Consider the following 14,277-nt stretch of genomic DNA (forward strand, 5'->3'; position numbering starts at 1 on the left):
AGGAGGATTTGTAAGGAGATGCTGTAATTAATACCTACCGAGGAGCTGATTTCCTCTATGGCAAGGTGTTCCTAAGTGTCTGGGGATAGGTCATCTGTGCTTGTGGGAAGACTTCCAGCTCCTGGGGTGTAGGATTACCAGACATGACATGCAGCTCCATGGACTCTAGTGGGGTATTAGTAAAGGTGAGATTGGCCCCCTTGGTGCAGAAAGCTAGGCCTTAGGATGCTCTGTGTCTTGTCTTGCTCTTGGTTCCCTGATCAGACTGTGGGTGCTTCCTGACTGCACGTGATCCAGGAACCCATCCCTGGGAGCTCAGAGTGCCATGAGGGCAACCCAGGCAGCTTTAGCATTGAATAGCCTCTGCATTTAAAGGCATGGGGTAATAATCTAGCCCTGGCTTGTCTTCTCAGACAGCTACCTATACAGGATGTTACTTCGTTTACGGCTCCCTTGGCAAGTGATCAAAATGAACTAAGCCAGCAGAGCCTTAGCTCCCTGTAAAATCCCCAAAGGCAAGTGTCTATGCAAATATCCAGCCAAGCGGACATGTACTTGGGGCAGGATGGAGCCTGACTTTCCAAGACTAAGGGAGTTTCATCAGAGTGACATTTTCCAAGTGCTGATTTGCCTGTGACAATCGGCCATTCATAATAACTAAGGTTTCTAATAAGGACTGCTGCACCAATAGTAGCTGGGCAAACCACAGAGCTTTCAATGCGTTGGGAAGTTCTGAATGGTCTGAAGGCTGCATTCTCTCCCTCCTTGCCCTCCCACTCTCCCAGTAACAGTGACCATTCACTAAGCCAGGGCTTCCTCAGGGGTCCTCATGCAGGCTCCTTCAGTTCCATGTGAAAAACTTGGTAGGCTCCTTAAACGGCCTAATTTCTAGGGCCTTTCTAAAGACAGGAATGATGGGGAGGAGAGAAGTTTGCCAAAATACTTCCTGTATTGTCTGGGACCAGGGGCAGGACCCATGGAGCCTGCTGTGTTCCTCTGAGGGTCCATATGAGGCTGTGGTCAATACTTCAGACCTGGGAGCCTGAAGCTGGTGTCCCTATAGCCATATTTAGGCACCTACCTGAGTGACCTGATTTTTGAACCTCTCCAATTGAAGTCCGCTCTGTCTTTGGATGTGGGAGCCTGAATATAGGCAGCCAGGTTTAAAATTTGTGGCTGATGTTTCCTTACCCCTAACTCCTGTCTGTGTCCTGAGCTCGGCCAGATGGCTGAATGGGAAGCCTGACAGGGTCACACACACCCATGGCACCCTTGGAGGACTAGAATGGAGAATGGTGGGAAATCGGAGCCCCCACTTTCTCCTGTTCCTGCCCAGGTCTCTTTTCCCTCTCAACAGAGGAGCTGAATCATGTGAATTTATTCCCTAAATTAGCGCTTCCTCTCCACGGTGGATCTGTTGTACTTAGCATCTCTGGCTATCTGACAGCCAAGCGAAGGGCCCACATTGCCAAGCTCCTTGTGTCATCACTCCCTTGGGACCAGTAGATAGAAAGAGACACTTATTCTAACCATGCTCTGTTGCTTTCCTGTGCATTCCCCAGGTTCAGAGGAAGAAGCTGAGGCAGGGCTTAGAGAGGACAAAGCAGAGCAGATGGGGGATGTTGCCGAGCTGTTTGGAGAGGAAGCTGAGCTACCAGCGGACAGGAACGTTGAAGAAGAATTGGAAGTTTAGCCTAGTTTGCTAAAGCTACTGGAGAGAACAGATAGTGGTGCTTGCTGCTTGAACTATAGTGCTGGCTTAGAATCTGCTCCTAACTTCTCTGCACCCCAGCAGGGTCTTTCCCACCGCCGAGAGGGTACCATTACTTAAAAAAAAAAAAAACCCAAACCAACCACCACATATACCTGGTCCATGAGGGAGTTTGCTCTTTTTGTTTAAACAAAGATTAGCTATGGGGCCCCAGCGTGCAGGTGACCTGAGAGAGAACCAGCATTGAGTCTTAACTGCGCTTGCTGTGATTGATGTGTACTCTAACCAGCCAGCCTTGCTCCCTCCTAGTTAGGTTGGTCAATAGGTTGCTACAGTGAAACTCAGCAGTTCTCTATTTTGAGTCTTATTTTTAATACAGAAGCTTTTTTTAAACAAAGTTTCTCAGGAGTTGAGCACTGGAAGGTTTGCTTCACCGATGTATCTATTGCTGCTGTGGGAGACCAAGCCCCTTGCTGACTGACAGCTCCATCGTGTGCAGCTTTGATTGCTTTCTCCACCACTCCCCGTGTCACCTGGACTCTCTGGCTGACTAGTTCTTGCTACCTAACCCTGAAGAATTTCTGGGTTCCACTCCCTGTTGTCACGCCAGCTGAGATTCTTCAGAATGTCTCATTTATTCTGTGTTGTTACTTGACGGTTTACTGCTATAAAAGGCACAGCTCTGCACGTGCATTCAGCTGTAGAGTGATCACACGTTAACATGTACACACGGACGGCCCATACTTTGGTTCTGATCACACACAAGTCTGCAGAATCTCCCTGAGCCATGGCACTCCACCCTGGTATTGTGGAGTTACTTTTATGTAGACAAGCAATAGAGGTCCTGCTCCTGTGGTTCCTTCTCTGGTGCACAGCAGGGCATGTAGGACTCTTTGTTCAGGGCAGGTAAGGCCAGGCAGTAGGCATAGCCTCTGCACTGAGCAATGTTAAGCTTCAAGCCCCCATGCCCAGTGTGTGTCTGAGGAGACATAGTCTTAAATGCAGCTGGCCTGCTAAGATGCCACTTAACTCTGCCAGCCCTGTCACCTTCCTGCCTGCTGTTAGAGAGGAGTCACTTTGGGTAGGACTGCACTGGAGCTGGAGGTGTAATTTCCAGCTCAAGCAGACATACGCACTAGCTTTGCTTGAGCGAGTGCACTAAAAATAGACGTGTAGCTTCTGTGGTGTGCACAGCATGACAGGCTAGCCACCCAGAGTACAGTCCCATCCGGGACTCTTCGGGCAAGTAGCCTCACCCTCCCCTTGCATGGGCTGCACTTCTGTTTTTAGCACGCTAGGGCTCAGCCATAAAGCTGAAGGTTTACTTTCCTCTCTGGTGGAAGTGGAGGTGTACACTTAGTGATTGCACGGCAGCGACTCAGGAATGCTGGGTCTGTGGGCTGAATGCTCAGCGCTCTACCTTGCACGTGCAGCACCTTGCCCTGGGGAGGGTTGAGCTTCCAGCAACATTCATCTGCTCATCTCAGCAGCTGTTATCCCCTGCGCAGGCAGGTGCTTTGTAACAAGGGAAGATTGTAGCTGGAGCAGCAATTGCTGCTATTGTGTTCTCCTGATGCAAACAGCATTTAAACCCAAATAAGAGCTGTCACTCAGCAAGCTGACACGCGAATTACTGAAAGATGTTTGGAGTTCTCTTGCATGCTTTGTGTATCTTCAAAGGGATAGAGAGCTCTGGTTAATAGCAGCTGCATAGAGCAGCGCTCCTTATTGCAATTTCCAGGGTGTGGTAACACATTTTATGTTGTATTAAGACTTGGGTGTTGTTGATGTTCCTAGAACCTCGGTTACCTGAAGAACAGTTGTACAATGTTGATTAGATAGCGGGCACAGGATAGCACTGTGTGAACGACTGCCCCGAAACATCCCATTCCTGTTCTGCCCTGACAGCTCAGCTATTGTAGAGGTGCTAAAAACATTGAGCCACATTCTGCCCTCCATTGCTTCCTCTGAAATAAAGGGCAGAATTTGATCTTTCCTGGTTAGTATGGTGCAGACCCTTCTTAAGTCAGACAAATGAGCGAAGGCTTGGCTCACCCTGTCTATGCAACCTATAAAGGCCAGAAAGCCCAGTACAGACAGACTGTCCCCATACACCTGCCAGAAGCTGGTGTGATTCAAGTTTGGGTACATAATAAGGAGACCTGATCTGCTGTTTTGGGTCGCTGCTGCCCACTTTAACGCCCCTGGCTTCTGGTCAGTCCCCAGGGCTCCCTATGACTCTTCCAATAGGGATGTCTATTAACAAGGGAATGATAATGGCGCCAGTGAATTTGGATACTCTGAAACTGCGTGTACAGGGAAGCAGCATTAAAGGTTTGGCTCTTTGGTGTCAATTTTAACAGTGAGTAGTTAACCATTGGAACAACTTAGCAAGGGTTGTGGTGGAGTCTCCGTCACTAAGAATTTTTATATCAAGATTGGATGTTCTTCTAAAAGATCTGCTCTAGGAATTATCTGGGGAAGTTGTGTGGCCTCTGTTATAGCCAGGAGGTCAGACTAGATTGCACTGGTCCCTTCTGGCCATGGCATACAGATTGCCGTTCTGGTGAGTAAAACCTTCACTGGGAGTGAATGTGAATGTTTGGGGAACAGGAAGGAAAGGAAACTGGCCTCAGTGCAAGCAGAGCTCTGCTGTGTGTGTGTGTGTGTGTGTGTGTGTGTGTGTGTGTGTGTGTGTGTGTGTGTGTGTGTGTGTGTGTGTGTGTGTGTGTGTGTGTGTGTGTGTGTGTGTGTGTGTGTGTGTGTGTGTGTTCACGAAATCAAGGAACCGCTTGTAAAGAGAACAGATTATCTTCCCTTCCCAGCCTTGTGAACTCACTCAGTTCTGCTTTGTGAGCCTTAGCTTTCTAAAGGAGTGAAATTCCATTAAAATAGAAAACTTGCAAAAGGCTCTGCTCAGTTGAGCTGCAGTTCCACGAGCAGCAGAGAGCAAGCGAACAACTGACTCATAGGCGGGGGTGGGAATCCTATGGGGGGTGGGGGGAGGGAGCCTCATTAAATCTTACATTGATCAGCGGAAGAAGGGGCTTTAAGAACGTGCTTTATTTTTAAAGGGTTCTTTAAAGATTTATGCTGGTCTGCAGAGAGCTTTAAACATTGTGTCCCTCGTTCAATATCTGTTAAATGTCTCCTCAGAGGAAATTGCTGGAGAGAGCATGTTATGGTGGCTGGCACGTACCAAACCATCACTTCCAGAGGTGGCATCCTTTTCAATCCCAAGGGCGATGTTAAGTGAGGTTGGGGTCCTGCTGGTTTTATCTAAAAATTTCAGGTTTAAAGAGATGCACCCTGCGTCTTCCTTCCCGCACTGTTAACCTTCTTCAGCCTGAACTGCAGTGTACGGTTCATGCAGAGATAAATGGCTGCTGTATTTGTTTGTTGGTTTTCACTCCCTGATATTCAGGATAGGGCTGGAAAATGAAGCCAAGACTAGAGTGTAAAAATAAGTGTCAAGTGTTTGCAGAGGTGTGTTTCTATGGTGTGTGCATGCACATTCGTTCTGGTAGCTGACAAATGCAGTGGTACGAAAGCATTTGATGAAAGAGGCGTTTTTATTTTAAACCACTCTGGAGTCTGTGAGCCGGACGGAACAATCAGCAAGCACAAGAGATGGCAAAGACAAACGCACGCTCTCAATGGCTGTCCCCTCTCTTTCCGTAAAGCCACTCTGCTGATGCTGGGAAGGTAGCACAATGGCTGTTCCAGCAGCCGCAGCACAATGGGTCACAGGCTTCTGTGGGGGCGGAAAGATGCCAAACTCTATCTAGTGTTAAATTTTTAGTTTCATTAATTGAGCGTCAGCAGCTCTCATTAGGAGGGGAGATAAAATTAGCATGGTGGGATGTTCTCCATCCCCCAAATCCAGAGAAGCTTCCTGGAATCCTTTGGGGGGAGGGGGAGGGAGAGTTGCACAAAAAACAGATGAAAGTTAGATTTTTTTTTTTTCCAATTGGAAACATTAATTGATTTGGCTCAAGTTCAGATGAACAAGGAAGAGGGGGGAGCGTTAAACGCTCAGCTCTGCTTTGAGCAGGGTTATCTGAGGTGCTGCAGCCACATAATTGGGGTTTGGGAGAAGTGATTTAAAATCCTGAATTCTTTTTAGTGGGGAAGTGCAGCTGGGATTTGCTGTTTGGTAAGGCAGGCCAACCCTACTGATTTCCTTGGGGGTCCCACCATGACACCTTTGAGGGTGTGCCTAGCATTTTCTGGAAATGGATTCCTTTAAGGTGTGTGTCCAGCTGTGTCTCCCAGAATCAAGCGCTGCTTTCAGTAACCCATGTCCTGGGACAGCTGGGTTTCACTGCCTGCCCTGTGTGCTCCTACACAAGGCACTTAAACCACTGTGATCCAAAATTGCTGTCTCGTTTTGGGTGCTCACCACGAACCACTTGGGGCTTGATTGTGGGAGGGTGCTGAGCTGACAGCTGGAGTCAGTGGGAGCTGTGGCTGTGCGGTTCTGGGCCCCCATGACTGTCCAGTTGTGCACCCAAAACTAGTGAATTATCCCTGAAAATGTCATCCTACACCTCAGCTTTCCCCAGCTGTAAAACAAAGATCCCCCTGCCTGTCTAGAATCTGAATGCAATGGGCTGCTCTCAATCTTTTCCATAGCAGGACACACCCCCGGCCCCCAATTCTCATGTCGCTGAGATCTAGCCAGGAGCCTCAGCCCCATTGAATGATACAAGGCAAACGGAGAGTGGTTGTGACCAGCCTTGCTCTAGGGTATTCGTCTTGCTAAAAAATCAAGCTAATGAAATACATCGGGGGGAGAAGGAAGGGTGAAACCTATTTTGTTCAGAATGGTGTTACTCACTCTCTGCTCCCTCTGTGGAGAAAATAGAAACGGGCAAGTCCAAACCACTGTAGGGCCTGCTAGCGTCCCTGCGGGGCTGGGGCCCTCACTGCTTTATCCCTTCTAGAAGGGATAGAGAGACATGGGCCGTGGTTTCCAGGTCATTCTTGGACAACTGCTAATGGGGCTGTGATAGCAAGGAGCCAAACCTGCTTCCGACATCCATAGATTTGCAAGGCCAGAAGTGACCATCACGCTGCTCTCACCTGATTTCCAGCCAACACAGCCCGGGAACTTTGCTTTGTCGTTCCTGCCTCAGGCCCATATCCTGTGGTTGAGCTAGGAGAGTCTCTCTCTCAGAAAAAGGTCGACTTAAGGCTTCGAGTGATGGCAACTCCCCCACACCCCTAGGTCAGTTGTTCCAGTGGGGGATTCTCCTCACTGCTTAAAAACAGGCACCTTCTTTCTAGCATCAATTTGGCCAGCAGGTGCTTCCAGCCCTTGGATCCTGGCATGCCTTTGTGTGCTCTCACTTTTCCCCTCCTCTGTCAGAGCCCCGCGTGTGGCCTGCCGCCATCCCTTGCAATGTGTTTCCTTTCTCTCCCCCCCCCCCCCCCCCCCCCCCAAAAGGCTGTGTGAATTCCATCCCCTGCCATGTGAAAGGCGAATGCGGGGGAGGCAAGGTAGATGTATTCCCTCCGGGGCAGGGAGAGGGATGCAGGGCAATGTGCTGGCCAGGAGCTGCTTGGCTAATCTGCATGCACATTCAAGGGAAAGAAAAGAATTCACTGGAAGCTGTTGTGTGTGTTAGAGCAAAGCATCTCCTCCCTCCCCCTTCATGGCTTATTGCTACAAATGAATGCTCCGAGGTGATTTTTTTTCCACCTGCCAAGAGGATCTGAAATGCCAGCACTGGGGTGCACAGTAAAGGCTGTGCAGAAGGGGGGGAAGGCAGGGGAGATCAGAGTGAATCCATTGGCTGGGGGGCATTGCAGACGTGACGGGAGTAGAAGCAACTTGCTCAGCAGGCCTATGAGGTAATATGCTGCCCCGTGGGAAATCTAGGGCCGGGTGGGCTGGAAACATGGCCAGGGCCAGGAGGATGCTCCATGCTGTCCTCGGACAACCATTTTCTCTGGGGTTTGGACACTTTGGAGGTGGACGCCTTTATGATCGGTGTAGTAAACCCATGAGCTGTCCAGTCTGTGCCAAGGAGGGGGCATCCACCCTCAGCGGGTGCTATACCCATTGGTGAGGACAGGGCCACCCTTTCTGGGATGGATGGACGGGTGTGCTGTGATGGGTTTGTGGTGCAGCGCCCCCTCTTGGTGACAGTTGGAGCCATTCCAGATGAACCCCTTGGCCCTTGAGATTCCCCCCCAAGGAAACTACAGGCCCCCTTCCCTCCCCCCGTGTGTCTCCCCTCCTTACCATGGGGCTCGGCAGAGATGGGGTGATGGTTGGCGCAAGTATAGTGATGACGTGACACGGCCTTGGCGGGGAACGGATCTGAGCATCTTTTAAAGAAAATTATACATAATCGCCTTACAGCCTTCACTTTCACTCAAACCTCTGAGTCATACTGAAGGGCCCTGGAGCGTGACGTTCCTGCTAGATGGAAATTACCTTGGATGGGTCTGGTGGCGAGGAAGGGAGGGGGGGAGAGAGACGAGCAATCAGTGACAACTCCTCCCCAGCCCTGCATCCGATGTGCGTAGCGTGAGCAGCAGCATCGTACGCTCTTCCTCGGCCCCGCTGAGCTGGGTGGGTGTTGCGGTTCTTGTTTAATGTCGCTCCCCCGGCTCCCCGCCAAACAAACCTTACCTGATCTGGAATCTGACCAGGCGGTGAAATTGATTTCCCCTGGAAATGGCTCGTCCTCTGCAGCGCTGAGTCACTCCTCTGAGCTGGCACTGGGGGAGGGGAACAGCCCTCCACTAGCCTGCTCAGGACTCTGAGGCTTTTAGGGTGCAGTTCACGTCCGTGCAGAGTGGCCAGCACATGTCCCCACCTTGGGGCATGTGGGGTGCAGAGGACTCTGCCTTGGGGTGAATTGCATCCTCACTGAAGTAGCTCCCACTTCGAGTCAGGGCAGCTTCTCCTGCTCCTGGGCTTACGCTGGCTTTGCCCAAAGACCCTCTCCTGATCTGGGCTGCTCAGCCCCCTTCCAGGATGGGGAGCGGCCGCTGGTGGTGCCAAATGTCGGGTTCATCCACTCTGAAACCAGGAAATGCAAAGCGAAGGGAGCGTTCTGAGCTCTGACACGTTCCTCTCGGCACAGAGCTTCCCAAAGGAGCTGCTGCAGAGTGCGAGGAACATGCTCGTGAAAGCAGGTGAGGGTGGGGTTGACTTCATGGGACATGGCTGTATCCCAGGTTCAGCAGCCGCCCCACATCCCCCTGAGCCACCCAGCTCAGTGATACCAGGCTGCTGGGAAACCCTCCACCGGGTAACAGCGCCTTAGCCTTGCTGTAGGTGTGCGGTTCACTCTCAGGCACGTCGGTTCAGCTCACGCCGACCTGGAGTTACAAAAGTTATCCAGGAGAAAATTTGTAATGTTGCTGCCCCAAAGAGGCAGCGAGGACCGGGGCTGGCTGAGGGAAATCCCAAGTGGCTGACAGTTTGAGGAGGGTTAGAGGCACAGGTTGAGCTCCAGGTGTGTGCAAAAAAAATTAGACTCCCCATGTAAGTTTTGCAAACAGCCGTATCGTGGCAATCCCTTGCTCAAATGAACCCAGACTCAGGCCACTAATGCTACCCTGCGCCCCCAGGAGGAACAGCAAATGTCAAGATAATCCAGCGAAGCGTGTGGATTTTAGAGTGCTTAGAAAGCATCACCCGACCTTAACTATAGCAGAGCTGGTGTTCAGCTATAATCCACTGGAGCACACTGCCTTTCAGCCTCCTGCCCATCCCACCTGCCTGACCCTGTCTCCTGCTTCCCTTCCAGGACAGGTGCCTGACGAGGAGGCCGCACCGAACGGGCAGAACCGCAGCAAAGGGCTGCCCAAGCCGGTGTGCATGAACGGGACGGAGCCAGGACAGCTGAGCACCAAATCGAAAGCGGAGCGGCGGGCAAGCGCCTCCTCCAACCCCTCGCGCAAGGCCTGCTCTGCCAGCAGCAAGATCCGCAAGCTCTCCACCTGCAAGCAGCAGTGAGCCCGGCACGCTCGTGCTCCTCACAGGTACGCGGCCTGGCGTTGCCCCATCAGCAATGGGGTGTGACCGGCAACTCCCCCAGACCCTCTCGTCCTGGGAGGGGCCATCTGAGTCACAGCCAAGCCAGCTGGGGCTTGGTACAGGCATGTGCTCTGGCTCTTCGGCTAGCTGCTTTCCTTCCTCCCCCGATGAGTGGGAGGCGGGCCCATGCTGGTGTCTCCGTTTGTCCTGGCCATGCTCTGAGGGGGGCAGCCCCCAGGACAGGGACACCCCAGCCCCGCCACTGGCTCAGGATGTTGGGGGCAGCCATTTGAAGCCAAAGGGAGGGGCAGTATCCATTGCCCTGTGGGGGGGAAGGAATGGTGCCACTCCGTTCTCCCTGCCTCGCCTTTGGCACCCGGGCCCCACAGTGACGGGACCGGGCTGAGATCCTCCCTGATGTGCTGGTTCCTGGGCCCAGGCTGTCGGCAGTGGCAGTGGCAGGCTGCCATGACCTGAACCGCCGCCACTTGCCCTCCCAGAGGAAGTGGCCGGGTTCACCTGCCGGCAATTAGCAGACAGAGGGTGAATGGGACTCAACAAGGTAACTGCAGGGAGGAGATGGGGCTGCCCCCACCCCGAGATGCACAGGAAACCCCAGGCAGGAGAGGAAGGCCCAGCGTACCTGGAGCCAGCTTCCTTGGGCCAGTTCCAGGGTAGAGGAGAGAGCCTCCATGGCCCCCACGCCCTGTGCAGCCCTGGCATAGTGGCAGTGCCCTCAGGATGGCGGGAAGATGTGCTGAGACTGTCTGTTGCCTCCAGGACATTCGCCTTCCAGGAAGGGGTTAAGTTGGCCCCCCTCCGCCCCTCGGGGCTAGCAGCGAGGGTGGATGGGGAAGGATGCAGAAGCACAAGCCAGCTCATCAGATCTGAGTCCTGCTGCCATCCCCCAGCTGCTCCTCTGCTCAGGCAACCTGTGTGATGGACTCCGCGTTCTGCAGCCCCACCGCCTGCCGCAGAAGGGGGCCGGGGCAGAATGCCAAAGGCACACGTGGCACCCAACTCTCCTCGGTTTTCTGTGTGCCGTGGAAAGCTTGTCTTGCCAAATGCACACCTCCCCGGGGGCAGCCTGTGGCACTTATCCCCAGGCCTTCTGCAGGGACGCTTTGCCAAAGGTGGTGGCTCAAACGAAGCCTTGCCCTGTGGCTGAGACGCCAGGCCAGGGCCGCTGTCAGAAGCACGGAATTCGATCTATGCCGCCCTCCTGGGATCGGGTTAACCCCCCTCCCCGGCCAGCTCCTCGTTAACACACGCTTGGACTCTCAAAAGCCCCCAGTTCCCGTGTCTCTGCCTTGCCTCTTGAATGGAATCTGAGCCAGTCTGAAAGGGCCGGGGGGCTTTAGCGAGGTGAGCCAGTGCCCACCTGAAACAGCCAGGGCCTGGTGTCTCTGGGAAAGCGGCTCGGCCCGGGTTGGGCCTAGCTAAGCTTCAGCACCAGGGTTTGTAGCTCTGATCCCAGGCCGTGCTGTCCCCCTCCCCATCTAGCTGGCTGATGTCCATGGCTTTTGCTTCCGAGCTCTAGCGCTCACGGAGCCACGGAGCCCTGCCTGCCTTCCGCAGCCGCCCCATTCACAAGCGCAGGCTGCGGTGACTCATCTCGGCTCCCCGCTCGCTCTCGTCACACAGGCTCCATGGGGCCGGGGCGCTGTTATCCCTTTGGCTCCCGACCAGCTTGGTGGGGTGAATAAAAAGCCAGTTCCTCCCCCTGCAGCTGGCAGGCCGACGTACAAGGCCCATGTGGCAGCTTTTATGTTTAATTCATGGCTGAGAGTGAGTCACCTGCCGGGGGAACTAGCACTGTTGGGGGAGAAATCTCGGTTGGTTTTCCTCTCCCTCCTCCTGCTCAGCACCCCAATGCTGGAGCCCCTTCTTCTTCTCCCCCCCAATCCCCTTGCTGGAGATTGCCATGAGAGGGCAGGGGCCCCTTCAGCCTGGCTAGTTCCTCACATTCAACTCTGAGCACTTCCCCAGCTGTAATCAAAGAGGCTCAGTCAGGTTAAAAATTGCATGCAGCTGCCGCTGTTCTTCCCCTTCAGTTAACAGCTCTAAGCATTAAAAAACAAAATGAAAAGCCTCATCTGCTCCTTGCCTTTCACACAGCTTTCTCAGCTAGTTTTTCCACGGGCCATGCTGCAAAAGGAGAACACAGCAGTGGGTGGGTGACTGTGGGGGGGCCTACCCGGCCTACAGTTTCCATAGACAAGGCAGCTCGGGAGGAAGAAAGGCTAGTTATCTCCATTGAACAGCTGAGGCCCAGAGATTTGCCCATGGTCCCATGGAGTGTCGGTGGCAGAATCGAATCCAGGGCAGGCGACTTCCCTGCTTTGTGCTGTTTCTCCTGCTGGCTGGCGCTGCCTGGGGCTGGTTGCAGCTGCTGTTCTGGTGGAAGGGTGTCTTCCACTGATGGTTTGAACAGAACTGTGTCTCGGGACGGGGGGGGGTATTCGCAGAGTGTTGGTTTTTTAAACCAAAGCTAATTCTGGGTCATAAATCCCTCCCTTCCCACCCCCCGCACTATGATTTCTGCCCCTAGTTTTGAGGCAGAAAGCCCCATTAGCCGCATTTCACAGAACAGACACACAGCCACAATAGCCTTACCCATGGTCCCACCACACACAGTGCCTGGGTTCTAGTCCTGACTCTGCCACTGGCCTTCTGGGTGACCCTGGGCATGTCCTTTCCCCTCCCTGTGCCTCAGTGTCCCCCTGGGGTTAGTGAGACTGACCTCTTGGTGCTGGGATGGATGGCTGAAAGGTGCAATGGAAGCACAGGGTATTTATAGATCTAAGGCCAGAAGCTCCTGGCCTGGAGGGAGGGTGCCCTAGCCATGGTCTCCTGATCACCCCTGTCCCTAGGACTCTACGTGGGGCTGCACAGGAATCTCAGTGAGACCCTGCGACTGGAAGGCACGTCTCTAGGGGGACGTCTGTACTGCCCACCGAACCTGAGCCCAGTTCAGCTGGCTCAGGCTGGGGCTGCAGGGCTAAAAAGAGTAGTGTAGATGTTGGGGCTCTGAGGCCCTACTTCTCCTTGGCTTTCAGCCCGAACATCTACACAGCGGCAGCCCCTGGGAATTGACCCGGGCTCTTCGCAGTGTCGCTGTGCCCTTTGAGGCTAAGGGGTGCCTGCGTGTGAACAGGTGGGCTTTGCCCAAGGCCAACCATGCTAGCCAAAGCAGGGGCTGCAGGGGCTGGCGCGGAATGGGAATTCCCAGTCACGCCCCTTCCACCCTCTCGCCTGCCCTGCCCGGGCCCCCTACACTGCCTGGAGGACCCTGCACGCAGTTGTGTGGGATGGAAGATTCCAGCCACGGCCAAGACCTCGCGGGCGGCCCGCTGACTTGGTCTGGCCCTACCCCTGCCAGTGTAACCCCCTGCGCGCTCCCCACTGGAGTCAGCCGGGGCCCCCAGTCACCTGCTGCTTGGAACCAGGCCAAAGCCCCTCTGGGGACAGATCAGTCATGTGCCCAGGCAGCTCCCACCTCTAATGTTCGCTCCTCTCCTTTTCCCCCCAGAGCCGGTCCTGGAACCACACCCCATCATCCTCGCCCCAGCTCCATCTTTCCCGATAGCGGACTATGCTTGCAATCCAAAAAGAGCAATCCTGGAGGAAAACAGAACCGCCCGCCTGCCCCTCCCCCTCCCCAGCCCTCTTTTGATGGCACCAGGACCCCGAAGCCGGCAGGGGCCCTCGATCTGCCCCATCTCTCTCCAGCTGTGCCGATGGCTGGCCCCTCCTCTGCATCAACTCTTTGCCAATCAAGACACCACCTCTGGTTTTAATTTGCGATCTGGAGGGTGGGGTGGTTGGGGGAGGGCCTGGGTGGAGGTCGTCCGTCCCCCCCAGTGTGTGTGGGGGGGCCACCCCCCGCCCACCCTCGCTGAGTAGAATTGTGTAAAGCCATGGCTGTGCACTTTATGTTTTAGACTACTGTTCTATATATATATATATATATATATACATACATCTATTTTCCTCTTTTTTTGTTTATATTTGCGGTATATTTAGAGATTCCTACACAGCGTGATGTGTTTAAAATAAACCCGAGGAGGAAAAGAAACAGGTATTAAGACCCTCCAAAACTCTAAGCCCTGCCTCCTGTCCCAGGGCTTGGGGAAGGGACGGGGCTGTGGGCGGGGGCCTCCTTTTCTTTTCTTTTCTTTTCCTTTTTTAAATCAGTCTGGCCAGGTGGATCTCTTGGTTGTCCTGCTGCAGGCAGCCATGGGGGCCGGGCACAGCTGTCCTGCCCACGTAGGCGGGGACCCACTGCTTGCTGGTCCCAGTGCCGGGCTAGCCTCACCTTGGCAAGGAGCGTTGGGATTCCTGGCTTCTGGTCCCAGCTCCAGGCTTCAAGAGGGAGTCAGGGCTCCTGGGGTTTCCTCGGGTAGGGAACTTGCTTTTAATCCCCACTCTCCCCCATTCAACCCATCTGCTCCTGCCTTTGGTGGCAGGTGAGGGGGGTGTACCTCTGTCTGTGTCCCGTCCCCCCCCAGGGCCCAGGCCTGGGCTTCCTCCCAGCCCCTGAGCACTCTGCCACTGAGGGATTAAA

At 53.9% G+C, this 14,277-nt stretch overlaps 1 protein-coding gene across 4 annotated transcripts in view; it reads left to right on the forward strand.

The window, feature by feature from the left end:
- STK11 (serine/threonine kinase 11) overlaps positions 1-14,103 on the forward strand; it is a 70,235-nt gene extending 56,132 nt beyond the window's left edge. The window contains exons 9-10 of one of the 4 annotated variants that reach the window (XM_067559192.1): positions 9,481-9,715; positions 13,737-14,103. In XM_067559192.1, the coding sequence (XP_067415293.1) occupies positions 9,481-9,689 (209 nt within the window). In that variant the 3' untranslated portion in view covers positions 9,690-9,715; positions 13,737-14,103. Of the gene's footprint in view, positions 1-1,562; positions 4,473-9,480; positions 9,716-10,490; positions 12,734-13,242; positions 13,507-13,736 lie in introns of those variants that run through there. The other 3 variants (XM_067559183.1, XM_067559202.1, XM_067559211.1) reach the window with 3 other exon arrangements.
- Positions 14,104-14,277: the final 174 nt, after the last annotated feature.

The sequence above is a fragment of the Emydura macquarii genome, unplaced genomic scaffold (assembly GCF_026122565.2).
Source record: "Emydura macquarii macquarii isolate MOO-44397 ecotype Brisbane River unplaced genomic scaffold, CSIRO-AGI_Emac_v2 contig_306, whole genome shotgun sequence".
Lineage (NCBI taxonomy): Eukaryota > Metazoa > Chordata > Testudines > Chelidae > Emydura > Emydura macquarii.